Source organism: Manis javanica, chromosome 1 (genome assembly GCF_040802235.1).
Source record: "Manis javanica isolate MJ-LG chromosome 1, MJ_LKY, whole genome shotgun sequence".
In the NCBI taxonomy this organism is placed as follows: Eukaryota; Metazoa; Chordata; class Mammalia; order Pholidota; family Manidae; genus Manis; species Manis javanica.
The window spans coordinates 192091589-192106577 of NC_133156.1; the positions used below are offsets into that span (position 1 = coordinate 192091589).

The following is a 14989-nucleotide window of genomic DNA, read 5'->3' on the forward strand; positions in this document are numbered from 1 at the left end:
CTTTGACGCAGCTTTCCTTTGTAAAAGTTGAACACTAGAATTTCCATTTCAGACACACAGGGAGGTCAAGGAACAGGGATGGGGAAAGAAGGATATTGCTCTCTGACAATCAGAATTCAAGTATTTCAAAACTGTAAAAGGCTTGCAAGAGAAAAGGGACTTCTCTTACTTCTTGCTGACTGGCATCTCATGAGCCCTGTAAGATACACAACAAAGTATTTTCCCTGCAATATTTAATGTACCATTTGTGTCTATCCTACCAAATCTATTAAGTGCTGAATGAAAGCTGAAGAAGGTAATATATATCAGCATTCCTGGCCATGCAATCTATATATTTTCACTTTAAGAATAATTCAAGCATAAACCATATTTAAAAAATTAAGACTAAAGAGAGACAGTAAAGGTTTTAAAGTTTTCTCTTTGAAAAGATGGTATCTTACAGTACATACAAAAATACTCTGAAAATACATACAACTTCATTTACAAAACACTGATCAACATATTACAAGAATTACATGGTTATGGATTTTAATAAACTGAGCATGCGTTCATGAAACTTAAAAAATATTAAGAAATGCACTGAAAAAAAGCAGTGTAAAAAAAGATAACTGATATAATTAAATAAAAATTACAAAGATCCTGAGCCAATTAATGGTAACACTGTCATTCAAAAATGCCTTTAGATTTCAATAAAATCCACTGCTTATTTCTGCATGCCTAGTCCATGAAGACACTGTTTGAAGTTGTGGGGTAAGTAATGATCAGGAATTATCATGCCAAGTTAATTTTACACCTCAAAAATACAAGTTTGCCATACTTTAAGGTATCTTATTGTTGATGCTGGAATGACTTGCTCCTCAGTAAAAAATACCAGTTAATTAACATTAACGAGAATGGTATGAGACTGGATATGTAACAATTTCATCACTCATATACTGACTTTCAGTATCTTGGTTCTACTTTGATTCTTAATAAAGACGCATTTCATAGGCCTCCATAGGAGGCAAAATACAGAGAATTTATGGTGCCCAACTCTTACGTAATCACTGGACTAATCCTCCCTGGTAACTATGCAACATTTGGATAGAAAGGCACAAAAAAATAAAAGTTTAAATACTCCCATGTGCCAATCTGGAAAAAAATAATTTAAATGAACAGAACAGACAATAAGTACATGTACATAGATGAAAAAGCAGAAAAGATACCTCACACTCATTTACCTCAAGTTGCACAAAGTGGCTTCAATGCTAAAGTAAATGTGTTAACATTTGGAAAATTACAAGACAACTTTTTTTTGTTTTCAACTTTTTTCAGTTCTATACAATGATTACAACATAAGACTTAAAAAAAAAAAAAGTTCAGGACTTCTTTTATCAGTGTCCAAAGAGCCAAGAACTGGCTCCCACAATAGAGAAACAAGCATCGCAAGTTAAGGCAGTAAAACCTCCAATACAAAGCTGTAATACTGCAGGTGACGATTTGATAACAGGTGATCCTCAGAGGAGTGTGTGTAGCAATCAGCGAGAGAATGCTACAGCATCTGCAGGTCAAAGTGTGAACGTTCAAAAACCACTTCAAGGTTGTTGGGCTGATGACTGTAACTTTCACCTTGCTTTATATGACAGCCACTTCTATTTTAAAAAGAGTGGCTGCATCTATGTCACTAAATGATTGCATATTCACTTAAGTAAGGAGGCACTGCTTTTACCGATTAAGTGTTAGTCGGATGGAATTTTTGATGACCCGGATGTTATTTGCTGGAACTGGAGATGAAGAATCTGGTAGTTCTTTACTGAGCAGTCTCTATTACAAAAAGAGAAACAAAGAAGGAAAAGCAAATATATATAATAAAGGCCCAACAAGTCAATCAGCCACAAAACTCTTTCGAGTTTTTCTCTAAATCCCTTAGGTTCCTAAACATCTAAGTATGTTTTGAATATTTTCTCCCAGTGTTCACAGGCATTTCTTGTTCTGGGGACTTTTTTTAAACAGTCACAGGTGAAAAGCAGAAGGCTGGGGAAGGGTAGACATGGGAGGAGTCTTAGAGCAGTAAAACCACCAATGCAAAGCTGTAATACTGCAGATGACAATTTGATAGCAGGTGATCCTCAGAGAAGGTATCCTCAGAAAGGACTAATCACCACTCCTGGACTGAGAAACGCATACCAAACACAGTCCTCAAAATCAGGCAATGGCAGAGAAGTAGCAAGAGCACGGTCACTAAACAGGAGACTCTTGGGGTGCAAAGTGAATAATGAGCATGTGTTACAGAGGAAAATTGGATATCCAGTTACATCCCTCAATTAGTTTCTGTAATACTTCCATGGAGAAGAGCACCTGTAATCTAACTTGTGAGATACCTAAAAGTTTTCAGGCAAACTCACTTTGTAGTCAGGCTAGATAATTTCAGTGATAGTAAAACTTGGGGACATCTGTATGAGGGCTTTGAGGACACTGAAGATTATTATATAACTAAGGCAAAGCCTAAGAAATTTAGAAAGCAGACCCACAAAATACAGACAGTTGTGTGATGGAAAACAGAATGTTAGCTTCTTGTCAAGAGATTATTGCAACAGTTAACTCTGCTCTTGTGTTTCCTTGGCTAAACAAGTATCTGTATCATACCTACATCCATTCAGAACAACATGAGAAATCTCAGACAGACATAAAAGTATAGAACAGGACAATGAAGACTTAGATGCCACAACCAAGTCTCAAACATTATTAAAATCTTGCCACATTTGTTTTGTTTATACCCTTACCCTTTTGTACTTGAAATATTTTAAAGGAAAACCCAGATATGTCATTTCATGCTTTTAATACTTCAATATCAATCTCAAATTTTCTTTCATTATCACATGATATAATTATATACCCATTATTTTTGTGAACCACTTACGTTAAAAGAAATTTTGTAAATATCACCTAATAGAAAGCATGACACTGTTTTGCTTTGTAATGGTCAAATACATCCTGGGAGACCTGGCAGGGTAACAGGCAATTTGATGACAGGCATTTTATTCTTTAATGGGTGCAAGTACACCATTTTGTTCACTGTAAACTCTCAAGGGCTTTCTCTGATTTACAAAAGGCTGATAATTTTGAGTGCTTGCTTATTAGTTTGTCATGCTTAATAATACTGTATTTTTAGTTTTAATGGTATTCTTTGAAAAATAAATGTTTTAACTGAGATTTGGGGCTCTTTAGCTCATGTTTTAAAGGTATCTATTACAGAACCAGTACTTTTCCATTCTTCCAAAATATTAATAATGGTTCCTAACAAATCTAATTTTGACAGTAAGCAGGTGATGCACAAAAGATATACTAACAAGTAGTGGCTGAGCACTGAACTTCTTCTTTACAAATAAGTAAAAAATAAAGGTTGAACACAATCTGAACAAATCATGAAGTCTTAAACTACTCCTTTTTCTAGACTTTTAAGGTACATACATTTACAACCATATATTTTGCTGTTTCAATCCCTAAGTCCCAACTATACTGTTGATGCTTGACAACAGGAACAAGATCTTATTACCCTTTTCCTTCTTGTAGTGCTAGAGTCTTAATAAGCTTTTTGTACCTGTAGATTACCTATGTTCTTTACTTATGAATAAGGCTGTTACCTTTTTGCGTGATGTATCAATAGTGGGAATTGGCATACACTCTCCTCCAACGGCATCCTAAAAATACAAGAATTATATACAAGTGAAAGCTTTCTTTTCTATATGCAAAAAACTTATTGCTACATGAAGTAAAACGACCAAAACTTGACAGGTCTAATCTGATCTGCTTTCAAGTGTAGTACTTTTCCTGATACATAGTTCTTTAAAAGTAAACATTCTGAAGCACACTATTACTGTATTTACCACTGATTTTCTTTTTCTGTCTTCAGCAGCATGTGATTCCTTAAATGTTGATTCCAGTCGAATAAACTAAAATATAAACATTAAAATGAGTTGCTATTATTACCATACAAATCTTCATGCATACAAAACCATACAAATCTATATAAACTGAGAAACTAGTGGTGCTTAGGCTATCATCAAAACTACTAAAATGGGGGATGGTAAGAGAGGAGAATTTAAATTAGATTAAACTCAGCTGCCATTCTTTATTTCTACAGTTTGAGTGATTTTTTTGGTTAAATCAATTCAAATCATAACAAATAAAACAGTTTTACTACCACCTACTGGAGGCAGAGGGGATCAACATTATAACACAATTAAATACGATTATTTAGTTACCTATAATGGCTTTTGTGTATGTCAAGGAGAGACTTAGACCAATCATTCAAGGTTTCAGTTGCATTAGTAATCTGAATTTAGGATGAACAATTAGTATTTCTGTTCCTTTAGGGTTTGGGTAAATATTTTTTAACAGTCAAATCCTAACAGAACATAAAACAAAGACAGCTATGGAGAATTTTGAGTTTAATACTATTTTAGGTTAACTTATGAAAAATCAACTATGGAATCACCACTAAAGTTGTAACTTTACCTTTTCTATGTCTTTCAATCTCTTAGAAGACCCATCTATGGATGGAGAATGGGATCTCTTGGGTGTAACATTTTTAGTTATATTTGACATTCCATTCAGATGTGGCTGTCCCTGGGCAGGACTGTGAGGTGTTGTGATTCTAGGAATGACATTTCGTCCTACTACAGTAGGAATAGTGCACACAGCTGGGGGTGATACAGCTTTTACTGCAGAATCAACTTCTGAAAAGGAAAAAAGAAGACTTTAGTAATTAAATATATATGTAGTTATCATTACTAACAAAAGTATATATACCTACTTGCACCAATGACTGGAATAGATAGTCCTTGAGCTGGTGGGACACTCAGCAGCTTTTCTACTTTTATAGCAGCAGCTTCAGCATTATTCCTATTAAAAGTGTTAAATTATGATTAATTCAAATTATTTAAAGCATTCTTATTTTAACATTTAGGATTACTTCTTTCAAGTACTCCTACTTTAACATCTCACTGAAAGAAAAGGGAAGAAAAAGGCAGAGGACCCAGTGAGAATTAAGAGAAAAAACTGAATAGAAAACCTGTGCATCTCTGTGTATTTATCTAGTCCCTCATGTTCATAAACCTGTACCATGCCCCAGAAGATGATCACAAATTGTCAAGTATTTCTATACAAGAAAATGACTAGAACTGGTATAATAAAATCTTTTTAACAAAAATATTTAACAAAGGTATAGAAAAGTTTTATTATCCTCAAACTGATGATGAAAAAGACAATTTTAAAATACAGACCTTTCTGTTTCTCCTGAAGGAGGAATATCAGGCTTGGAAGGTTTATTTATAGATATTGGGGAATTAAAAGGTGTTCCATTATCAGTGTCTCTGGAGCTATCCAAACAACTGTTATCCAGAGATGATCGTTTGGATTGAGGTCCACTTGAACTTCGACTGACATCAGAAAGACTTTGCTGAAAAGAGGGTTTTAGAATTTGTTTTCAGGATTTCAAAAAACAAATGAGAATCATGACAGGCTTTAATTCTGATTGAACAAATTATCCTTGTGATTAATAAAGGTGAGATTCAACTCCTCAACTGAATTGTTCTATACCTTCCCTCTTTCTTCTCAATAGATTTGGGAGCTTTAAGAATGCAAATTTAGTTCCAGGATCATTCATTTGAGTGGAACCATACTGGAGAGTTAAGATTATAAACTCACCTTTTTCTTCTTTTGAAGAATCTCTGCTGGTAGGTAATGATGAAGTTGTTTTTTTTTAACATGAGTTGCTTCGATTTTCATGCCCTCCTTTAGCATGTTTATATTGTTTGCCTGTCTGTACACTGTAACAAGGTCAATAGGTTAAACAGGAAACTTCTTTCTGAACAAAGGACTATTTCCTTTTCCTAAAATGCATACCTTTGATATTTCCCCATCACCACCCAAATATACACCCCTTTTACAGAATATTTGTAAACCATTTTCACTATGTCACAATCCTATTCAAGTACTGATTAGCTTTCTCATACTCAACTTCTAAGACTTTCCCATAATCAAATTTCATTAGCAAAATAAATGTATAAAAGGATTTTCCCAAGTCTTGTTTTCTGCTATATTCCCTAAAGGCAATCTCTTCTGATAATTATGTGCCCAAACCTAAGCTAATCCTTATACCAAATATCCAAAATGCAACTCAGTTCTCCTCTTCCACGAAGCTTCTTTTACTACACCAATCTTGGAATGCCAAACGTCAGAAACCATCTGCAAACACATCCTTATCCCTCCTGGTGGGGAAATGAGGCTCAATAGCCCTGAACGCCTGATGGGATCAGAGTACACACAGCCCTAGATTCCCATTCTAGTACTTTTCCCCACCTTTTAAGAATATCAGTCTTGTTAACTATGGCATAAATTATTTAATGCAAGTTAACTGTGAATGCCCAATTATAAGCTTAATGAGAATAAGGTTGTAAGGCTTTTTTGCATAGTGACTACACTAAATTATTTAATATACTAGGGCCTTAGTATTTCTATCTGGAGAAAAGGATAAGTTTATAATAAATAGAGCTTTCCAACCTCCCCCCTTTTGAAACATGAGCCCAAATTAGAATGGAAAATTTCTATCTATGTTTTCATTCCAGAATGCCTGTTACAAAAATCACCAGGAGTGGTTGTTCAACTTGCAGATTCCCTGGCTCCACTCCCAGAGAGTGAGATTCAGTAATCCCAAGGTGATACACAGGAATCTGCATTTTCACTATAACCGTGAGAGCTAGTTTAGAAGAATTTAGAAAACTCTGATGAGCCAAGCCAAGGGTATGAATGTACACTATTCCAAATATTTAAGACAACTCCAAATTTATCGAAGATATATTAAGATAGTCCACAGAGGTGTTATTAGGGAGCTAGGCAGATGTGAGAGACTCTTCACAATGGATTCTGTTAACATTGAGCAAGCTTGTATTGGCATTTATTTCATGCAAAAAATGCAAGAATCAGGTCACCTTCATGACTGATTACAAACCTTCACTGTGCATGCTAAGAATCACCTGTACAGTTCCATTAATCTTCTTTCTTTCTTAAACCAGTAATACATTCACATGGACACAACTCAAAGGGTTTGAGTATTAAAAAAAAACAACAGCAAAAAAGACTATTGAGTTAAGTCTTCTATTACTGTCTCAACACACCCTAGTTCACTGACCCAGACGCAATCAGTTCTGTCACTTCTTAAAAAACTATTTCCTTCCAGAGATACTCTACATATTTATAAGCAAACATGCATATATTTTTTTACTTGTTTAGGTAAGTATAAAAAGTGGTAGCACACTGTTCTGCAATACCCCCTCCCCCCACTTAGTATGTCTTGGAAATTGTTTCGTCATGCCTTTACTTTTAATAGCAGCCTACATTTCTATAATGTAGATGTACCATAATCATTTAACCAATTGTGGAACTTTCAAAACTATATCAGACAGATCCATGGCAGATGATATGACATGACAGCCAAGCTTGAGAACCACAGCTCTATGATGACCAAATCTTACCTGTATCAGTAAAAGACTGTATATCATATGTCAAGTCTATGTTAACACTTTCTGCATTTTCAACTCTCCGAAAAATTATTCCGAGGAACCACATTGATACGTAATTGTTGCTATAAAATAATATTGAAGAATTTCCATTAGTTTTTTTACAACTTTATAGATGCCATTTGGTAATTAAAACTAGGTCTCTATGGAGACACAAATACAAATTTCAATCATTTGACCAAATTCTTAAAAATGACACCAAGAATACTGGTAAATTATCCCGTGTTGTTATGAAGAATATTACACAACTTTGAAAATGCTCCAAATGTTGTGACAGAGTTTTTGCAGGGGGTTTGTGGGTTACTAACGCAGCATGTACTTAGGTTTAATACATGACCACTTAGGCTCAATCCCTGTTAAATGACAATCTCACAACTGATCTTACACAATGTATATGTCAAATAACATTATTTAAGAAATGTAGTCATAAAAAATAATTAACTTACTCTTTATGGTGTTCCTTATTTCCTGGGAATGACTGAGGATTTACATGGGCAAGAGTAATAAATTCATTCCGTTCCAAATTTCCAACAAGTACTCGGATTTTAGATTCTACTAATCCAACCCTAAGGTAAAAACACAGAAGATTTTCCCATTTTAAAATTTGGAAGCTACATCTAAGAAAACCAAACAGCATATGCCTTACATGTTCATTTAAAAATTTCAGTCTAATGTATTAGGGACTCTGTTTAAAATACCATTCAGTAAATGTCAAGTTACGAAGTGAACTTCAGTGTGTTTTCCCTTTTTTAAGAAGAACTGATCTATTTAATGCATTCAGTATGTAAAATACCCTTCCTGTTAAAACCATAAAACAGTCATGATTTGAGCATGAACAAAAGAAACTGTTGGTTAATCTGGTTCTAAATCTTATTCAACTTTCAAATCTTATGTCTAAACCCTAAGGCTGTATGTCTATAGACCTAATGTCTAAAGGTTATGATATGTTTAAGTAAAGTGAACCAAAAAGCCAATAATTGGCACTTAATCCATATAATAAGCATGCCCTGATTTTCAGAAAATTGGTAGTAAATATTATATTTTAAAAAGAATTCACTAAAATCAGATCAGATACTAGTAAAATATAGTTTCATCAGATTTCTACAACTTTATTTTATACCTCACTTAGGAAATGTGACTGCTGTCAACTAATGTATTAATGATTTTATGAATTACAAAGAGTAACTACAAGTACCTTTTTACATTTTCCAACACTTCACAAAGCTTACACATTATAATTGTGTGTGCTCCAAGAGCAGATATACAAAACACTGAGTTATTCCTTTTCCAGTAATGGGCCAGATAGTAAATATTTTAGACTCTGTGGACCATTTCTGTTGCAACTATTTGACTTGCTCTGTAACTGGGAATCAGCCATAGACAATATATAAATGAGTGCGGCTGTGTTCCAATAAAACTTTTACTTATAAAACACAAGTGGCCAGACTATAGTTTCCTGCCCCTGATCTAGGCAAATGAAGTAACTGTTTCAGAGAAAAGATTCTTTTCAAGATCCCTTTAATTATCAATGAAATAGCATTAACTCTCTAAGCAAAAATAAGACAGTATAGTGCTTCCATTTTCCAGAAGTCAGACCTGAGGAAAGCACTATTTCTGGTGACCTAATAGCTTCTGCTGATGGAACTAGGGATATCAATACACTGGAAGCTGAGGAAATTAATTTAGATGCACTAGGAAGAATGCACTGCTCCTTGTCCAAAAAAATCTCTCTTGTCTGTTGACAGAAGCTTAAAATTCTGAAACCTTTCATGACAACATCTCCTAAACCAAAAGAATATATAAAATGTTTTTTCCTTCTAGTTTTGATGGGGAAAATATGACAGCAAGGGTGGAAAACTCAGTAAGAGGCCAGGCACTAAAATCATTCAAAATGACTCTCAGTTATGCTTAAATGTGACTCTGAAAAGCAACTAAAAGATTCACATCCTCATCTTGTGCTATTTCTGATTTTGAAAACATTAATTTGATGGTATTTCTTAACACTGATGACCCGTGGTCAGGTACAATAATCACCAATAAGATTTCATAATTTTGAAAATGGAGAAAGTGTTTTATACATAGCACTGTATCATATAAATTATCACTACACAGCAGGTAGAGAACTTGAAATATAAATCTTACCACTCTAGATGATTTTCTTCTGTTGATGCACTGGCAGTCAATACTATATAATGTCTATGTATGAAGAATTTTCAGCAACAATCAAAAAAAAAGCCAGAAACATTATTAGGGTCTGCTTTTCCATCATTACCTTCTCCTTCTCCCTCTCAATGAACAAAGGAGCTAATGGAGGCACACAACTTCTAAAAATTAAAACATGCTCTGATTTTCACAATTAAAAGATTTTGCAATTAAAAAACAATCCACAAAAAACAAAAACAAAACCCCCCACTAATACTGGATTAGATTCTACTGGAATATAGAAAATCTCTCATCACTTAGTATTTCTGTTAACCTTTTCTGAAACGTATTGAAATGTAAGTGACAAATGTCATCTATCATATATTAACACTGTTAAGTTTAACATTCTTCTCACATGCACACTCACAGACACAATGCAAAACTTCAAATACCTATATTTTTGGAAAAACTTCAAATACCTATATTTTTGAAAAAAATTTGGTGGCTCAAGTAGTTTGGACCAGTCTGATTTCCCTTGAAGAATCTCATCCGTGACTGCAAGACCTAAATTTAAAAAAAGACAGAGACTAATTTTTGAAAACTGACCATTGTGTATCAGTTCCTATATCACCTTACCCCAATACCTCTAACCTCACCAGACTGAGTAAAAAAACCCTGTATATTTACTGTTTTTTTCTCAGAACAACAATCAATTTCAACCAGATTGGGCTGGCTCCATTTCTAGCTATTATTTAAAATTACTATGTATTTTGGAAAATCAATTACTGAAAAAACAAATACACATTTGAAAAACTTTTTAGAATAGGCATAACTGCAATAGAGAATAAAACTGTTGTCAACCAAAAACTTGTGGAAACATGTAAAGGGCAATAGGGCCAATAGGTTTACCTTGTTTAAATTCTTCTACCATTACTGTTCGAGTTGATGTGGACACATTATACGTAGAATTCTGTTGTGGGTAGGCAGGGGTGATTATGGGCATGAGATGATACCTATCTGATGGATTTACCTGTGAAATTAGAAGCAGAATAATTGATCTATTCTCCTATTTCAGTTGTCCTCACTTCATTTCCCCAAAAGTCTGAAGAATATGAAATATAAATTTAATACTACATTTCCTCAATTCTAAGAAGTACATTTCCCCTCCCCAACTAAATTTATTTCTGAAGTCAGATGTATTTGATAGTCAAAATCAAAGGAAATTCTTTAGAGATTTATTTTTCCCCTAGAAAGCTGTTAAAACTGATGGTGTATTTTATAAACAATGGTCTTTTAGAACCAAGGAAACACCATAGCTGCAAAAGCATTATCTGGTCCAATGGTTCTCAACCCTCTTTTTGCACCCACTCAATGGGTGACTTCCCCTAGGTTACTCAGAGGAACGAGCACTCACTCTAAAAGCAAACTGTAATACAAGATGAGAGTCATGCTAGCTTAAAACCATGGATCTACTTTATTGTGCTGCAAAGTAAATCTTTTACATACTTCAGTACTTTAGTATTAGTACCTAATTACTTGTAAGACACTTTTAAACAATGGATTGTGACATTTTCGTTGATACACCCACTCATCTAGTCTTATGTGGGTGATTTTTAATGACATAATATTTGGATCGGCACTGGAGATACAAATCATTCACACCAAAAAACACAGCAGAGGGAGGGAAAGGATTATTGTTATACATAAAGAAGACGCACAAGGACAAGAGGAATTTTTTTAAACCAGACAGCCATTTAGATAATCATCCTCTTCCAAAAGGTTTAATGAAATTTTCAAAGTCACATACCCGAGGATCCCAAACAGGCAAATTCAAATTGCTTTCTTCTGGTTGCTTCAGCAGCACAGGATTTGGCCATTCCCTAATAGGAATGAGGCAAATTAACTGACACAGGACCTCATTTCAGAAACTATATGCAATATTAAAATCACTAGACTGTTCCAACTTGCATACAGCAAATGTTTTTGGTATTTGGTATTGAAAAAAAAATGGATAAAGGAAGGAAGTTTACACAGGAAAAATCTGCTTATTTTAAAGCAGTGTTCTTTGAAAGGGCAAATAGTGCTCTGCCTATTATCTGTTAACTAATTTAAACCTGAATTTTTCTCTTCCTTCTCATTTGCTTTCAAGGATTTAAATCTGCTAATTAACAGCAACAGCTAACGTTTACTGAAAATACAACAAATCCATGCAGTAGCTTTGATTATCATCTCTATTTTACATATGAGACAATCTTAACTTCCACATAACTGGCAGAGCCAAATCTATTGTGACCACTATCTTTAGGCAGGGTCCACATTTACAAACTCCCTAGAAGAAAGCTCCATCTGATGTCCCATTGTTGCTTCAAATCTGATGTTTTTAAACTTTTAACTTAAAAAAGGAATGTAAGACAACAGAAAAAGTCTATGCTTAGCTCTTAAATTTCTGAACAAATTTATATAGGCAGAGGTTACAAAATACTGGAAGTATGCACATGAATACTTACCACTTGGAAAAAACTAAGAAGAACTTATGAACTAAAGTAGAAGCTGCTGCATTTGGATATAACTGGCAAGTTCTTGCAACTAGCATTGCCCAGGACACACCACCAAGGAATCCCAGCATGTTGGAATAAATACCACGCCCTAGAAAATTAATGTTTGTTAATTATTGTTAGGACCTACTATCCATACCATTCAACTGTAAGAAATAGGATAACGTTCTTCCTAAGACTGTTGCTTAGAACTCTTTTCCCCTATAGAAGCATTAAAATCACAGGCATCACACTGTTAGCCCCACAGTTTTATTAGTAAACCATAGCTGCTTATCTTATGCTGTACTTCCCCTTCCAATACAGACACCTCTGTTCTCTGCCTCAGTTCTGATTGCCCAGCTGGGCTCTCCTGATAGAACACTGGAATTTCCCACCTTTCATTATCTATGGCTGAAAGAGAAATGAAAGGAGGGAAGAAGTTTGGAGGGTCTACAAATAGGGAAAAATTGACATTTCATTAATAATCATGTTCATGGGTATTTTAAAATCAAGTGTAAAGTTGGTGGCTAATTTTGCAGAATTTGGATACTTCCCCATAAAGTAAGTACAATACACCACTGATAGTACTCCTTTCTCATCACTGTTATAGCAATCTATAAAGAAGTATTACCATATTTCATCAAACCTAAGATGCCTTCAGTTATATAATATAGCATTATCTTATGTCCAAGAGAACAGAGTATCAATTCCAGATATGTTAAATGTGAAAAATATGTGCCTAAGAATTGCCAAACATGATACTTAATCTGTAAGGAAAGTCAAATTGCTCATGATACCCCATTACTGCAAATTACTTTATCCTGACAATACAAGATAATTAAGCCTAAGGACAAATTCTACTTGCTTGGGGTCTTTTTAGCTATACACTGTCCAATATGGTAGCCATAAGTCACACGTGGCTTTTCTTTTTTTTTGGAACCACTTTATCACATACCATAAGATTAATCCATTTAAAGAATAAAATTCAATGGTTTTTAGTATGTTCATAGAGTTGTGCAACCATCACTGTAATCAATTCTGGAACATTTTTGTCACTCTAAGAAGAAACCTTCCACAGTCACATCTTTCCTGTTTCTCCCCAACACCCTCAGACCTAGACAACCACTAAATCTCCTTCTGTCATTACAGATTTGCCTATTTGGGACATTTCATATAAATGAAATTATACAACATGTGATCTCTTATGACTGGCTTCTTTCCCATAACATAATGGTTTCAATGTTCATGTATTACATGTATCACAATTCCATTCCTTTTCATTGCCAAGTAATATTTCACGTTGTGGATATACCACCTTTTGTTTATCCACTTATCCGTTTATGGGTATGTGGTTTCCACTTCTTGACTATTATGAATAATGCTACAATGACCATTTGTGTATGAGTTTTTGTGTGGACATATTTTTACTTAGGTACTATTTAGTTTTAAATCAATTAAAGTTAAATAAATTTTTAAATTCAGTTCCTCAGCTGCACATTCCAAGTGCTTGGTAGCCACTTGGTTACTGTCTTAGCACAGATATGAAACATTTCCATCATCCCAAAAAATTTTATTGAAAAGCACGGTTTTAGATTATGTAAGACCTGGTGCCAGAAATGCAGCACTACTTAAATGTAGTTACAAATAACACAAATGTGCTATGCCAGCTCAGGACTCAGCCTTTTACGAACCATATCCCATATATATATATATATATATATATATATATATATATATATATATAAACTAGTTGCAGGCTTTATTATATAAATGTTATAAGAGAAAGAGAAGTCAAAACTATCACTGTAGGCCCTTCATTTAATAAATTTGTTGAACACCCACTTTAAACTAGTGATGGGAAGACAAAAATGGGTAAGATGGTCCTGCCCACAGAGAGAGCAAAAGACCAGCGAGGTTTTCACTCTAGGTTCTAACTCATTTTCACTGCCTGGCTGAAACCTAAGATGGAAAGATAGCTTTTAGTTTTCACACAAAGAAGGCAGAGTCACACATTAGAGCACCAAAAACACTGCACTTGAAAAAGAAGAAACAGTTTCTCCAAAACTTACAGTAGCCCTACCAATATCAGTAGGCTCAGGAGTTTCTGTATGTACTTCTCCCATTAGCAACTGAAAACAATAATTTTATATGTTAACACAAAATAAAAAGACCTGGTATACTTACGTTTTGCCCATAGTTTGACTGCTCTTAAGGTGAGTCTGAAAGTTTCTTTATTTGGCACTAAATGCAAAATTTCATCAGTAACTCTACATCCTGAAAAAGATAAAGCATTCATTTTTCACTATGAAACGAAAACCAGTTAATTCAAATGTACTTTCAACTTCCAGACTCTCAAATGCCAAAAATAACAAACATAATAAAATATGAATATTTTCTCTACATACTTGTATTTTAGCACTTATATATGAGTAACCACCTTGGTTTTAAACAATTAAAAAGCACACGAGTAATACAATTCAATGTTAAAATAAGAGATGGGTCTGAATTATCTCTTTAGCTCTCTTCCATATTGGACTTTACTATTAATCAAATGCCTCCCAAGTTATAATACTGTTAATGCTTTAATGTAAACCTTATTCAGAAATACTGTGATTTACTGTTGCACTCTGGAAGTACAGAAAAGTGCAATGAAAGTTACTATAATACAGTGGTTCTCAATAATGGGGTCGGTGTACCCTGGGAACCTATTTTTAGCATAATACTAAAGCTTTGTTCCATTGTGTTAACATTTGC

At 34.2% G+C, this 14989-nt stretch overlaps 1 protein-coding gene across 6 annotated transcripts in view; it reads right to left on the reverse strand.

Annotated features, from left to right (window-relative positions):
* PAPOLG (poly(A) polymerase gamma) overlaps positions 1-14989 on the reverse strand; it is a 43258-nt gene that overhangs the window by 14951 nt on the left and 13318 nt on the right. For 5 of the 6 annotated variants that reach the window (XR_001854046.3, XR_001854045.3, XR_001854047.3 and 2 more), the window contains exons 8-22: positions 14420-14509; positions 12209-12347; positions 11509-11581; positions 10611-10731; positions 10181-10265; positions 9702-9755; positions 8006-8125; positions 7515-7624; positions 5689-5810; positions 5265-5440; positions 4796-4884; positions 4498-4718; positions 3867-3932; positions 3624-3680; positions 1709-1803 (exon numbers count right to left, since the gene is read on the reverse strand). Coding sequence is in view for 3 of the 6 variants with exons in the window: in XM_017666663.3 (XP_017522152.1) it covers positions 1709-1803; positions 3624-3680; positions 3867-3932; positions 4498-4718; positions 4796-4884; positions 5265-5440; positions 5689-5810; positions 7515-7624; positions 8006-8125; positions 9702-9755; positions 10181-10265; positions 10611-10731; positions 11509-11581; positions 12209-12347; positions 14420-14509 (1618 nt within the window). In the remaining 3 variants the exon portion in view is untranslated. Of the gene's footprint in view, positions 1-400; positions 1804-3623; positions 3681-3866; positions 3933-4497; positions 4719-4795; positions 4885-5264; positions 5441-5688; positions 5811-7514; positions 7625-8005; positions 8126-9701; positions 9756-10180; positions 10266-10610; positions 10732-11508; positions 11582-12208; positions 12348-14419; positions 14510-14989 lie in introns of those variants that run through there. The other variant, XM_017666665.3, reaches the window with a different exon arrangement.